Source organism: Mus caroli, chromosome 1, assembly GCF_900094665.2.
Source record: "Mus caroli chromosome 1, CAROLI_EIJ_v1.1, whole genome shotgun sequence".
In the NCBI taxonomy this organism is placed as follows: domain Eukaryota; kingdom Metazoa; phylum Chordata; class Mammalia; order Rodentia; family Muridae; genus Mus; species Mus caroli.
The window spans coordinates 132,024,523-132,040,114 of NC_034570.1; the positions used below are offsets into that span (position 1 = coordinate 132,024,523).

The following is a 15,592-nucleotide window of genomic DNA, read 5'->3' on the forward strand; positions in this document are numbered from 1 at the left end:
CGAACTCAGAAATCCGCCTGCCTCTGCCTCCCGAGTGCTGGGATTAAAGGCGTGCGCCACCACGCCCGGCTGGAAAAAAATCTTAAATAGTTTGTGTAGGATTACTTAAAGCGTGATTGTATCTGTGCCATTTTTTATTATGCCTTAAATAGGATTATTATGTGGTGATTTTGTGTCCCACGGAGATGGATGTGCAAGTTCGGAGAGTGCTACAGATTCCAATGTGGTCCCAGAGAGTGATCTACCTTCAAGGCTCTGCCCTTAAAGATCAGGATCTCCTGAGAGCAAAGTAGGAATCCTCGACCCTTCTATCTCTCTTCATTTTCAATCTTTTGATAACTTTTCTCTCCAAACGTTTGCAAGCTGCATTTTACATGTATTTAAATATAAAATTTAGCTCTGCTTTACTAATTTTAGAGTAACAGTGCTAAAAGTATAGGCTCCTGTTTTCTACTTTCGGTTTTAGGGCAGATATTTAAGATAATAATTCTGCATGGTGTGGTAAGAAGTCTCCATGCTAGAATTATCTTTGCTGTTGGAGATGGACAAGAGGTATTCAGACTCCCCGTTAGAGATATCTCCTAATTTCACAATTCTGGTTATATTTTATAGGACAAAATCTTGGACTAAATATTATATGAAGTATCAAAGCAATGAGTCAGGGTTTGAACTGTAAGAAACTTGGAACATTCCTCAGCATCACCTTTTACCTTGCAGGGGTCAAAGTCTGAAGAATTCTTAGAGCTGGAGGAAACTGGATCCTAAGAGGTCCTGCTGAGTTACTCTAAGATTGTGTTTAAGCCTGTCAATAGGGCTTAAAAGATGGCTTGGGCTAGACATTTGTTATGAGAAACTAGTCTTCTTACACAGCAGTAGAGAGTGAGAAAAGGGAAGGGAAGGAATACTGACATCACCTGGGATCATGACTAATATGAAACAACTCTTTTTGTTTTAAAACCAAGAATCGCTGGAGGGTGTGGGGAGGAGTGGAGTGGGGGTGGAGGTTGCAGGATGCCTTCTGCTGTATTTAAAGTTTTCAGTGGGTCTTCTTTCTTTTTGGATGCTTCTATGTGCTTCTTTAAATGTGAAGGTTTCCTCCTCACAGTACTTAACAAGATTTTCTTAGTTTTCTTGTCTCACATAATGACCCAAATGATGCATAGGTACCAAGTAATGATGAATTCTGATATCACTTTTGTTTAAGAGTAAAATAAATTTAGTTGAGGTTTGTTTTATTTAATGACTTAATCTAAGAAACAAAACAGTGAGTAGAAATTACCACAGTAAAATGAATGGTAAATGTTGGAAATTTAAATGTCTTACAGCATATATTTTATCTTAGAGTACACCTCTGTTAAACACTCCATGTGACACTTTGAAGATTTAGCTATATCCTATTTGGTATCTATATAATTATTTAGGTACCTAGAAGATGTTTCCACCTTTGTATCTTCTAAATCTCTTTATTATGTTATCTCTATAAATCATTCTCCTTAAGTTACTGTGAGATAGGTTCTTCAGTCTGCTCATCCACAGTGTGTTGATAAACCTGCTAGTGGTGGAAGTTTTTTATTCTGGGAATTAAATCTGAGCTCTTTGTTTTAGCAATAATTGTGTCAGATAGATGCTTTTTAAATTTAACTATCACTATTAGGAATGAAATGATTTTCCACCAAGGGGTCACATTTACAGGAAACCCTTCATGGAAATTGAAAATGAACAAATTAAATACAAGACCTGAAACGGGGACTGTTGGCCAGCTCTCACTGTTCAAAAAGCTGGGCTGAGAAAGACATCAGGGTGACTGTTTACTGCATGTTCATTTCAAATCCTAACTTCATATATGATATTTAGGATTTAATGTTAATTAATACATTCTTCAGCATAATTCTCCATGGAAGAAGCCAGGAGTAGGCACCTCCAAACCACACGCCAGTGGCATGACATGACTTCACCGCTTTACTGAAAATGATACTTTAGAAAATGTTATTCAGTATCCTTGTTATTTAGCAACCCCCGCAGTACTTTCTTCAGAATTGTTTTGTTTGGACTAATTTTCCAGGCTTTTCCTTTCTCTTCCCCAGTGAAAACAAATATGTTTTTAAAGACTCTAACTTTATCACAGTGTAGAAGGAAGATAAAGCATTGCTCAGTTGAAAAATAAACATTGTTATGTTTTCAAGTATTTATAAAGGAATACAACATATTCTTTAGTAACTAACTTTAAGAATTGAAGAACATTCACATGACAAAAAGGGGGTTGGAACAAAAGTTGAACAGGTTCCTGGAAACAGAGTAGAGTTTGACTTAAATCCACTAAGCATATTTGTTCCCTCTCTTCAACTCAGTTACTGAAGTGAAATGAGTTAGCCATAAAAATAATAATAATGTAATGATCCTAGATTGCAAAACATATATTAATTAAAATATTATATATAGATATAAAAATACTTATATAATTATACATATGTATGTATATATAGATACATTAAGAAATAAAAGCAAATTCAATTCCTTTTTCTCTCATTAATTGTGAGCTGTATGAATACTGCAAGTTATTTTTCTCACAAGTGTAGGCAAGCTCGGCAAGACAGCCAGTTGTTCTTTAAGCATGAGGACACACATGTCGGATGGGGGTCAGGCACTGACATAGTCCTTTCAGTAGCTAGCATTTCAGTATGGTTTCTCTATTTTCTGTCTGTGTTTAGGATGGACAATGCTGAGGCCTGTTTCATTTTGAGTAGCCGCTGCGAAGTGGACAGAACTTCATCTGTAAGTTTTCTAATATCCCCTCAGTAAACTGTACACTTCTCCAAACAAGATTTTAGCTTAATTTGAATAAAACAACAACAACAAAAAAAAAAAACAAAACAAAACAAAAGAAAAAGAAAAAGAAAAAAAAAAAGACCATAATGAACCTTTGTAATTTTAGGTTTGCACTACATCTAAGCATGTATTTACTAGCTATGATTATTTGAACATTAAAAACATTGTCCATTGTGTCAACTCATGTTTTTCTAATTTTCTACCTGCTTTCTACTAATCCTCTGAACATTTCCCAAGAGATACAGTTTTTTAAAAGGGCCTACATTTCCCCAACTTCAAATGAAGGCAGGTGGCTCTAGCAGATTATAATAATATCATTGGAGAATTTATTTTTAAAAAATATACACTATTTTGAAAATTCTTCTGAGGTTATTTAGAGTGAGACCTGGAAATGTACATTGTTTAGAAAGATTCCTAGGGTTCTTTTTGGTAACTTTTGACTTAATAGAATTTCTGTGATGTATTTTTAAATCCAAACTTATAAATCAAACTAATTTAAAACTAATTTAAGTGAATTACTGAACAATGACTTCGTCGTCTAAGAGAGTGTTTTGTTTGTTTGTTTGTTTGTTTGTTTTTTAAGTCCAGTTTTACCCCCCTTGTGGTCTGCCCTCCCAAAGTCCCTCATCCCATTCCTCCTCCCTTCTGTCTCCAAGAGGATGCCCTCCATCCCCTCACCTCCAGGTCTCCCTACTTCCTGGAGCCTCAAGTCTATCAAGAGTTAGACTCTTTTCCCACTGAAACCAGACCAGGCACTCCTCTCTATATGTGTCAGGAGCCTAGGAGCAGCTTGTGTATGCTGCGTAATTGGTGGCTCAATGTCTAACAGATCTCAGGTATCCAGGTTAGTTGAGACAGCTGGTCTTCCTATGGGGTGCCCCTCCTCCTCAGCTTCTTCTATGCTTTCCCTAATTCCCAACTTCCGTCCATTGGTTGGGTGACAGTAACTGCATCTGTATCAGTCATCTGCTTGTTGGGCCTCTCAGAAGACAGCCATGCTAAGCTCCTGTCTGTAAGCACACAAGAGCCTCAGTAATATTGTTAGGTCTTCCATTTTTGTCCCTGAAGTTCTTTTAGATAGGAATTGATGCCCTGTCCTTCAACTGGAGATGGACTCTACAAGTTCCCTCTTCCCACTGTTTTTCATTTCATCTAAGGTCCCTCCCTTTGGGTCGAGGTCTCTGGTACCTTCTACAGGGTACCCCCACATCCCAACTCCCAAGGTTGCATATTTCTATTTATTCTGCTGGTCCTCAGGACTTCTCTTCTGTTGCTCCTCCCCACCAACACCTGATCTTGTTTCCCCTTTTCCCACACCCTCCCCTATTCAACTCAGCTCCCTCCCTCTGCCTCCAGTGATTGCTTTCTTCTCCCTCCCAAGTGGGATTGAAGCATCCTTACTTGGGCCCTTCTGCTTGTTAACCTTCTTGAGTTCTGTGGATTGTATCCTAGGTATTCTGTACTTTTTGGCTAATATCCACCTATTAGTGAGTACATACTATTTATGTCCTTTTGCATCTGAGTTACCTCACTCAGGATGATTTTTTTCTAGTTCCATCCATTTGCCTACAAAACTCAGGATTTCCTCATTCTTAATAGCTGAGTAGTACTCCATTGTGTAAATGAACCACATTTTCTGAATCCATTTTTCTGTTGTGGGACATCTAAGTTGTTTCCAGCTTCTGGCTATTATAAATAAGGCTGCTATGAACATAGTGGAACAGATGTATCTTGTGGTATGGTGGGGCATCTCAGGAGTGATATAGCTGGGTCTTCAGGTAGAACCATTTCCTATTTTCTGAGGAAATGTCAGATTGATTTCCAAATCGTTGTACCAGTTTGCCATCCCACAAGCAGTGGAAGAGTGTTCCTCTTTCTTCACATCCTTGCCAGCATGTGCTGTTGTTTGAGGTTTTGATCTTCACCACCCTGACTGGTGTAAGGTGGTATGTCAGAGCTTTTTTTGATTTGCATTTCTCTGATGACTAAGAATTTTGAACATTTCTGTAAGTTTTTCTCAGTCATTCAGAATTCCTCTGTTGTGAATTCTGTTTAGCTCTCTACACCATTTTTGATTAGGTTGTTTCATTTCTTTTGAAAATTAGTTTCTTGAGTTCTTTATATATTTTAGATATTAGCTCTTTATATGATAAGAGACTAGAGAAGATTTTTTTCAGTACCCACCTCAATGGTTTACTTTCCTGAATGAAAGGCACACACACACACACACACACACCACAGTCTTTAATATATTGATATGCCTTAATGTAGACAATAGCTGCCTAGTCTCCACAAGGCACAAGGTTAATCCACTTCCTGACAATAATCTCGAGTTATTACTTACTAAACTTTATATTCTATTTTGGCTGCTCTGGACTCAGAGGGCTGCTCAACTAGGCTGTGTTCTGGGCTGCACTCCCCCATCTCCTCCACATGGTAGCCAAGACTCTCTGTTCTACACTCTTCTAAGGCATGGCATCTCTACTCTCCTTTACACTCTCCCCTCATGGCAGATCCCTATTTCCTTTCTCCATCTCCTTCTTCTGATCCCAAACCTTGGAGTCCTAAGTTCCTGACTCTCTCTGCACTGCTCAACCATTATCTGTAAGCATCTTTATTTACCAGTCAGAACCAACTGGGGACAAGGCCCCTCAGTTTTGTAAGTGTGGACTCTCTGTTGCAAACAATTTTATAGACCCAAATTAACATTAGAGTACAAGGTTTTCTATCCACTACAAAGGTTTTGTAAATAGTTTGGCATAGAAATGTTTCAATAAGATCTGATAAACCAATGAATTCTAAATGAACATAATCTTCATTTTCTCTGATTGTTTTACATGTTGCTGTCAATCCTGTGCCCTACATATGGCTTCTTGATTTAATAGGTTTTATACTTTTTCAATGAGAAGCAGGAACATAATTACATGCAGAAATAAATATATATCTATGAGAGTTAACTTTACAACATGAGTTTGGGAAACTTTCATTGAAATAAATGTAAACTATTTCCTCCCAATTTTAGTAAATTGACAAGAAGTTAATAAAAGTATCTAGGAAGACGAAAGGTTAAGGAGATGAGACAAAAGTAGTAGAATTCTGGAAGGCATAAAGCAAGTAGATGAATGGCAACTGACTCATTCAGAAGGAAGTTAAAATTTAGGTTGAGAGAGGAAATCACAAGCAGTCTGCTGTTGGCAAGGGAAGCTCAGAGGCAGCAGCAAGGAAGGGGACAGATGTTGCTTAAAGTAGAGATTCTTCTAGGACTTATTCAAAGTCAGAGCAAGGAGTGGATCCCTGAATCTCTCCACATTTGCATTGCTGATTTCTTTCTGAAACCAAAAGAGGCATTCTATTTAGGCAATTTGTTCCTTGATTCCTCTACTTTCTAAGTCAGAAAGTAAATTTGAGGGGCCTAGATGCATACCATATCTCAATGGATTCAGAACAAATTGTCAATATCTTTAATATGCATCTTTCAATGTCTTGAGGAAATGGTCCATTAGAAGAGAATGTGGTGTATGCAGGTGTGTGTGTGATTATGTGGGCATACATTTTTGTATTTATATGAGTATACAAACTTAGACTTCTCTGGTGTAATATGTAATCACTATATAGAGGACTATATATACTACGACCCAACTAGAATCCACTCTTGTTTCAGGATGTTTCAGTCATAAATACATTTCAGTCCATCGTACATTCAGTCAATAGACATCAGTGGACATTTTAGGGGATTACTAAGAATACAACAATGAAAAAGAGAGTGAATAAAGAATGCAGATACTTGTACAGAGCAATAAGTACAACTATCTGCATTCTTGATTCACTAGTTTTTTACAAAAACTCATGAAAAAGAGAGTGAATAAAGAATGCAGATACTTGTACAGAGCAATAAGTACAACTATCTGCATTCTTGATTCACTAGTTTTTTACAAAAACTCATGAAAAAGAGAGTGAATAAATTCACCCCAAGTAGAAAGGAGAAATCTGGAGAAAAAGAACAAGCATGCTATGAATGTGGATGAAGAAATCAGTTTTACAATATCAATTCAGAGGATCTTGTCATTCAATAAACAGCTTGAGTATAATGTGAGATCATGCTGTATACATCAAACAATAATAATAGAATACAAAACAGAACAAAACAATCAAACAAAACTCATGCAGGAATTATAGAGAAGATTCTGGAAATAACAAAGGGAAAATTCAGTAAGAGGCCTAGAAGATAAACTCCAGGCTCTGAACTGAAGAAAAATAAATCACACAACAAAACTAATTCAGCATTAAGTGGATTAGAAAATATCTATATATTAAGAGGTGAAGAGAAGGGGACTGAGAACCAGTTTTCTGAATGAATCCCATCAAAAGTAGAAAATATCATTTCAATCTAATCAAAATTTGTGGCTGAACCTCTCCAGTGTGTAACACTTGCTTTTTGCAGCATAATGGATCTGAAATGACAAAACTTGCATTGGAAGTAGATAGGCAATACAGGGAGCAAAACTGACATGAGGAATATTGATCAGAGAAACTGCAGAAGAAACAGAAATTAATTAATTTATTAATAAAAATTGAGAATATAAAGCTAATATACCTTTGATTTGAGTGGTTTGCTTTAATGACGTACTTGTGTTCATGCCAGTATTATGTAATGAAATGACAGCAAACAAAGATAATTTGAAATTCAAATATATATGTACATATATACACATATATACATATAAACATATATACTGATATATACACATCTATATACACACACATACACCTATTTATTCATCTATATCTATATATCTCTCTATATATAGCTTTCTTACTCTCATATATATACATATATTATAAATATGTAATATATATATATATTATATTATATATACACACACACACACACACACACACATATATATGTATTTTTTTTTCTTCCAGGAGGCTAGAACTACAAAACACAATTCTTTTCAAATACCTAGATATTTTTTACACTTATATTCTAGTAATCTTTTTCTCAAAAAGGAAAACAAAGAAGGAAAAGAAACATTATTGGGTATTGAATAGTTTTCAAACAGCAAACAACTCTTAGGTAAGATATGAAAAGGTTTATCAAAATTTAAGTGTGATTAAAGCAAAAGTGAACAATGATACCCAACAGTAGTCAACAACATAAAAGTTCTTTCCCGTTGTTACTAGGAAAGTGAGTCTGGAGCAGTGTCTGTTCGGAGAGTCATCTCATGGCACATGTAGGGCTGCCCATGGTCAGTCCTGAATTTTCTGTTCTTTGATGTGGGTGAATATATTAGAAACAAATTTCTGCTTGACAATGGTGAGCACAGAACATGACCTCTTCACACTGACAAGTTGATGCTCTTACTTCTACTATGTTACAGTTGATGTTTATTTAACCATGGAGTGTGAAAATAGAAAATAATGTTAAAATGATACCATCAATATGATCCCTCAATTTGGATTGTCACAACAAGGACCATAGGGCAGCATTGTGTGGAGCCAGCCAAAGCAAGTATCTGAAAGGGAAACCTATCACTTTGGCACCTGATTCTGGACTGTGGCCTCCTGAACTGTCAAAAGTAAAGTCCTCTGGTTTATAAGCCACACAAGTCTTGGCCACTTTCTATTGGCTGCCTAAATATAGACTATATATTTTGCATCATTATTGGAACACAAATGCCTGGAGAACAGTATTGTCTCAAGAGAATATGATCTACTACAGATTGACTTGTAACCGTGATGCTCCCTCTGCCTCATCAAAAGCAGACATCAGCAGTGCGAATGCTCAAGAGTAATCACTTCTCAAATAATTTTGAACTCTTGACCAAAGATGTGGAGCATGGGAGGTAGACATGAGGTCAGTTAAGGGAAAAGAAAGCAATACTTTTCTGTTATGGGAGGGCAATAACTAACATTTTTAAAGAAAAATATCAAGTAATAGTAACTAATACTGTCAAATTTGAAAAATAAGGCAACAATAAGAAAATAATCTGTGTTTGGGCTTAAAAGCAAATATTGTTTTATACAATTAGATGAAAAAGGAGCCTCCCCCTATATTTTATAGACATTATAGAAATGGTATCTTTTTCAAATACATATTCATGTAGCTTTTAAGTGTTTTTATAGCTACATAGGATATAGAAGGTGATTTTGCTTTGGCAAAAAAAAAAAAAAAAATCATCCTATGATGAGCATTTTGTGTGGAGGAAAAAAAAAGAGTTCTGTCCCTTTTTCATTAGTTTTATAAAATCCTTAAAAGACCAGTCAGACAATGGATGAATTTTCAGTGGAACAGCATACATTCTATTATTTGTTCATGTGTTTTAAAATATAACTACCATCCTTAAACTTGGTGAACCTTTTTGTTTTAACATCTACAATTCAAAGTTCTAAGAAAAGTCAAACAAGGACTGGGAAAACAGATAGCATACCTCATTTGCTGAATGGTTTATTTCAGTGGAAAAACAAAACAAAACAAAACAAAACAGAAAGTACTTAGTAGATTTTATGCAGTATGTTAATTCTTAGGAAGCCGACAGCTATTATTAATATCAAATTTAGGGCCCCACAAACAAGGAATATTAAGGTACTATTATTTGGGTGCTGGTAATCTAATGGATTTAATAGAAACAAAATACACAATGGCATGCCCCCCCCCCCCCCCCCCCCCCCCCGCCCCAAGAATTCGCTAAAGTAACAACATCGCTGCCTCTGAGTTTCTATTTGGGCATTTGAAGACTTATGGGAGTGTCTACACCCTTTGACAGGAAGAACTGTTCTGGAATTTGTTATGCAATATACTGCTGTTCCTCAGGAACACTCCTTTGAAAACAGCAGGACATTTTTATCCATTCTTTTTAAAACTGTTTTTTCTCTCTGGAGTTGAGGAGAAAGTACTCCAAACCAGAAAGACCTATTTAAAAAATTATAAAAATCCTATAAAAGTATGCTTATTATCAAACCATATTACATATCTAGTTATAACCAACTATACCTAACCATATTGCTTGGTAATCAACGTAATCTCATGTTATGATATTATATGTTATTTGTTCAGAAAGATTGTGTTGTGACTATGTAAGTCCTATAATACATTCAATATAAAAGGTGCTTGAAAAATTCTTTCAGCCTGTAGACCTCCCTCAGCTTCTCGGGTAACTGTAATCAGGAGAGTAGAAAATACTGCACATTGATTCTGCAGCATTTAGTAAACACATCTTTTTTTATGCTTTATAAAAGAATCATACCTGATTCAATGTTTTTGCAGGACTAGATGGTAAATATATGGGGGTTTCCTCTGCAAACATTATTTCAGCTGCCTAAGTTCTCTCCAGGTGGTAAGTCCATGAAGACACTGAAGCATGCCCCATCATGATTTTCTAAATCTCAGTATGATGAATCACTTCATATGTAGGAATCTTTTGTTATATTTTAACTTAGAGAATAATGAATTTTGTTCACTTTTTTACTGCTCATGTGTAAATCACTGTATTTTCTCTGGGTCTAGTGCACAGTGAGTTTCTTAGAAAGGCTTGGAGAATTGGAACGATGATGTATTCTGATCTAAATTAATATTATCTGTTTGTCTAAGGATTATGGTCTCTATAATTTGAGTCCAATTTACTCATCATAAGTATTTGGAACATATCCATTTTCATCTGGAAGTGCTCCTGTATCCTTTATGTAATCAGTCCATTCCAATGCCTCTCTTTGCATACTCCAATTTGATAGAAAAATCACAAAACCATGTAGGGTCATAGTTACCTGACTTTGAAGGGTAGAGGAAAGTTTTATTTAGTTTCCAGTGATTGAAGTCTTGGAATTTGTAAGGAAGACAAAATTTAGGTTAGATTTAGAAAGGCTTCAACTTTTAATTAGTTATTTGATTGACTGATTGAAAACAGATTGTCCTCTCATACAATACATCCTGACCAAAATTTCAGCTCCCTCCTCTCCTACTAGCACCCCTTCACCTCCCCTCTCTCCCAGGTCCACTTCCTTTTACCTCCTTCTGAAAAGAACAGGCCTCCAAGAGACAACAACCAAAGAGGACAAAAGGAATACACTAAGACAAGAAAAAAAGCTCTCACACAAAAGCTGGAGAAAGAAACCCAATAGTAGGAATAAAGTCCCATGAGCAGGCAAAAGAGTCAGAGATCTACCTGCTCGGATTATTAGGATTTCCACAAAAACACCAAGTTAACCACCAAAGCATACATGCAGAATACCTGGTGCAAACCCATGCAAGCCCTTTGCTTGTGGCTTCAGTCTTTGTGAGCCTATATGATTCAGTGGGCTATGTTCTCCTGGTGTCTCTGGTCCCTCTGATTCCTGTAATCTTTCTTTCCCATCTTCAACTGCATTTCCTGTACTTCAAGGGGAGAGATTGGCTGGAGACCTTCAACTTAGATTCTCTTTCCCCATAATGTATGGATATGGACCTCTAAGTCTCACATCTGTTGGCAGGGGAAGCCTCCCTGATAGCTCCACATTCACACATTCAATAGGTTGTGTGGATGTTCTCTTCTACAATGTGCCCATGGCCCCAATAAATTTGCAGAGAATAGCTTTCTCTCCTAGCACCAGCCTAGCTTCTTTAATTATCTCCATGGGTCCTTCTTGGCCAACAACTCAATCTAATGTAACATAGTCCCATCACCGGAAGTCTTTTGTGGCTACAAGAGATGACCAGTTGAGACTCCTTATCCCTCATTATTAGGAGTTCTTGCAAGGATAATCCTTATTGCATGAGCTAAGATGGAACCCCAAGGTAGTTTTAGTTAACATTTTCTTGACTACTAAAGATGTTGAACATTTCTTTAAGGGTTTAATCAACCATTTGAGATTCTTCTATTGAGAACTATATCCTAACTGTACATTGGATCATTTAACACGTTTATATGTTTTTTGAGTTATTCTATATTTTGGATATTAATCCTCCATCAAATACACGACTGGTAAAAAAAAAAATATTTTCCCATACCATAGGCTGTCATTTTGAACTAATGACTGTGTTCTTTGCCTTACAGAAGCCTTTTCAGTTTCATGAAATCTCATTTACTAATTATTTATTGTAGTGTCTATACTATCCTGTGGGGCATTGTTCTGATAGCTTGGGGTGGCAGGGCAACAGTGTTATGATGAGTTCCAGGCAGCAGACTCTGGAGACACAGATTTAGTTCAATGCAGTTCACCTGCATATATGCATACCTCATCCAACCAGCTAAGTACACAATGCTCTATCATCCAGTGAGCCTGGATGGTGAACAGCCTGTGTCATGTGAGGAACACCATGTCTTGGAAACATATCTGTAGACAAAAGGCAGGAAGCATGCAATGCCCTGGCCTAAGTGCCATTTTGTGTGTGTAGGATGCCATTATGTGTCATGTAGAATACTAGTATGGTCAGGCAGTCACAGGAGTTATTTGTGCTTTTCCCACTCTTTGTCTCTTAAAGACACCATCTGGAGGATTTATCTCCTAGTACAAGTGACGATATTGAAAGCAATTTTAAATTCTGTGGTGCTCCTCAGTGACTAATAGAAAACATGACCCATCAAGCTCTGTATGCCCAATTCCTGTAGTTCACTCATTTTTTACCTGTTCACATCTGACTCTATTTTTTGTTAGATAGTATTCACCATTCTAGCCTTAGACACTCTTTAGAGCCCTTCTTACCAACTGGGAGGCCATCTGGGTCAGGACAGGAAATCTTCGAAAGGCATGAAGTGTACCTCAGTGGAGGTCTTCTGACTGTTACCTCACTTGTCCTATTCTGTTCATTTGTCATTGCTGTGTTCAGTCACCTTCACATTTCCTACTAGCTTTATGTTCTTAAACTCTGAATACTTCACCTCTCAGCCCGTGCTCCTTTATTTCTTAAATATTCCCTTTTATATTTTAGATAGTAATAACATCTAGCATGTGTCTCTGGGGACACTTGGCTCTTCTTATTTCTTTCTCAGCAATATAACAAATACTCAGTTAAATTATAATCCATGTTTAATTGTGTCCTCTCCCTAGTAACTCAGTACATAATGTATTTGCAAATGAGTGCTTCCAGAGCAATCAAGTTAAAATTGCACCACCATGGTAAGCTTCTTTCCATTTTGAGTAGTGTGCTTATAAGGTGAAAGTCAGAAGCTAAACAAGTCAGAATGCTCTGGGTATATGAATCCGATCAATTCTGATGGGCAGAGAAATGGGACAGATGGCTCTTCATAGCTCTCAGAAGAAAACATCCATTATAAACTGTGGTTCATGACCTGTGACAGTAAGAATGAATTCCCAATGTATTTTCAGGTTTTAAGCTCCATAGTATGTGTAAGTACACACACACACACACACTTTATTATTGGAGCTCTAGTAAAGTAGTACTGATTTCAGTACTGAGAGAATAAAACTTTTTTTAAAGGAGAAAAAAGCAAATGGATGTAGTTGAAATGAAATGAAGAGCAGAGGTGAGACTCTGTGTGGATAGAAAGAATGCCGGATGCCTACTCATTCTAAGATGTGGTCAGACAGACAAGAAAACAGCTAGAGAGACGTTTGTTGTTTGAGACTGAGAACATATGTCAGTAAGGATATCCTGCTAGAAACAATAAATGTCACAGTTACTCCAACTGAAGCCACAAACCTGGCAGCAGGTGAGGATGATTGTGTTCTTATGTAAAAGCTGACAGCATTGAACATTGGTATTTAGCTAGGGTTTTCTTGATGTGTAAGGTGGAAGAGGACAGTGGTACGCAGTGCAGGTTTAGTGTACAAAGCCCAGCAGGCATGTATCATGCCCTGTTTTTCACTCTAAAATATTACCTTTGTTTGAATGTGAAAGGTTAGGCTGTTCTATGGGTACATGTCAGATGACTCTAGAGGCATGACTCCAGGCTCAGGAAGGGTTATTTAAATGAGAGAAAATCATTGGAGGGGTCCAAACTGAGCTGATTTGTGAGTAAATATTAAAAATAGGTATGATATATCCTATCAATTCATTGAATGATTATTTTAAAATATAGTAGATGAGTTTGAAGTTATGAAATTTAAAGAGTACAGTGTCATGTTTTTGACACTGAGGTGTTTAGAGAGAAAAAAGTTTGGGTAAGGAAATTATGTTTTCAATATGTTATTTATATTTCAAAAGTAATCCTCTATGAATATTGAGCAGGTATTTAGATAAGAGATTTTGGTTTCACATGAGCTATATAGTTCTAAACACACACACACATGTGAAAATAAGCACAGAAAATAATTTAAAGCATAATGATTATAAAGGAAAGAAGGATTGACTATTAAAGGAAAGGCATCTTTTTACCACCCCAAATGCAGTCCTGTAATTAGGAATTATAAGTGGGGTCAAAAATCAACAAACACTGTTTATGAAGAAAACCAAAGCCAGTGATTCACGAAGGTATGAGATATGAAAACTAAGCAAACAATAAGTTTCAAAATGAGGAGGACATTTGTGATGCTTGTTCTGAGTGTAGATTATGGATTTGGGAAGGTGGACGGTGTTGGTTATCACTTTAGAATGGTTTTTGTTTTTGAAATGGTTTAAGGTTTATAACTGTACCTCCACTCTAATTTAAGCTAGAGTAAGTAAAGCTTGACTGGAATTTATGTGTAATTTCAAAGTACAGTTATTAACAGTATACTGAGTTTCTGCAGTGGAGACAAGCATACATCACAAAAGGACAAGAGAAAGCAGAATTCTCACCTCATGCCAGTCTACTTTCAGTGATCAACAAATAGTCACCAGTAGTCTGATAAACAAAATTGATGAACTCATAAATTACAACTATTAAGAATAAAGACTGAACAACACCTTACAGAGATGAGGGCATAGTAAATGCTGATGTAGAAAAAAATATGCTTCATAGCAGAATGGTCCATAGATCATCTCGGCTAATTTTCAAGTGGAAATCATGATGTTGAGAACTTTGGTCTAAGGTTAGACATAATTATTATATTACATGTGTATCAAACTCCAGCTTCTTTTTTTTAATAATATAGGTAAAATACCTGTGAAGAATTAAAAATATCACAGCCTGGAATTTTATAGTTAACAGTTTACGGAGGTCTGAAACATATTTACCAGTAAGTAGGGAACTGCTGCTCTCTGCCATATGGGAGCAGAGAGTTCTGGAATAACATTCCCACACAAATGTTTAAAATTCTGAACAAGATATACAAAACAATTATTTTCAGACTGAAAAACATGAACACAGTGGGAATGTGATCTATAAGAATTGAGAAACAGTAGGTTCAGCCCCCACCAAACTTGGCTTTGCTCAGAAGTGTGTACATATGTACACACACACACACACACACACACACAGAGAGAGAGAGAGAGAGAGAGAGAGAGAGAGAGAGAGAGAGAGAGAGAGAGAGATTAGATATCAGTATAGATAATAGATATAGATGAATTCTTACTGAAAAGAGATGATCCCAGTAGACCGTGGCAGTTTCAGTGAATTGAGAAGATAGAAGACAAAGGTTTCACTCACAGGAACGCAGCAATTTGAAGTACTGTGCTCCACAAGAAAAATGAAACCTCTGCCCCTCATAACTGCACTGCTATCCTTAAGCTCTTCAGCCTGTAAATATATTCATATATGAATAATGGGAGTACATGAAACTAGGTGAAAGAAATAATTAGAAAAAGAAAACAGTATTGCACAAAAGAAGAACCAAATCCTGCATGCACTTAGAAAAAATAGAATTATAGGCCTATAAAAAGATCTCATTGAGTGCCACAAGTACTTAATTG

At 36.5% G+C, this 15,592-nt stretch overlaps 1 protein-coding gene across 5 annotated transcripts in view; it reads left to right on the plus strand.

Moving 5' to 3' along the window:
- Kcnt2 (potassium sodium-activated channel subfamily T member 2) overlaps nt 1-15,592 on the plus strand; it is a 350,913-nt gene that overhangs the window by 174,793 nt on the left and 160,528 nt on the right. For all 5 annotated transcript variants that reach the window (XM_029477031.1, XM_029477035.1, XM_029477039.1 and 2 more), the window contains 2 exons: nt 153-289; nt 2,709-2,772. In XM_029477031.1, the coding sequence (XP_029332891.1) occupies nt 153-289; nt 2,709-2,772 (201 nt within the window). The remainder of the gene's footprint in view (nt 1-152; nt 290-2,708; nt 2,773-15,592) is intronic.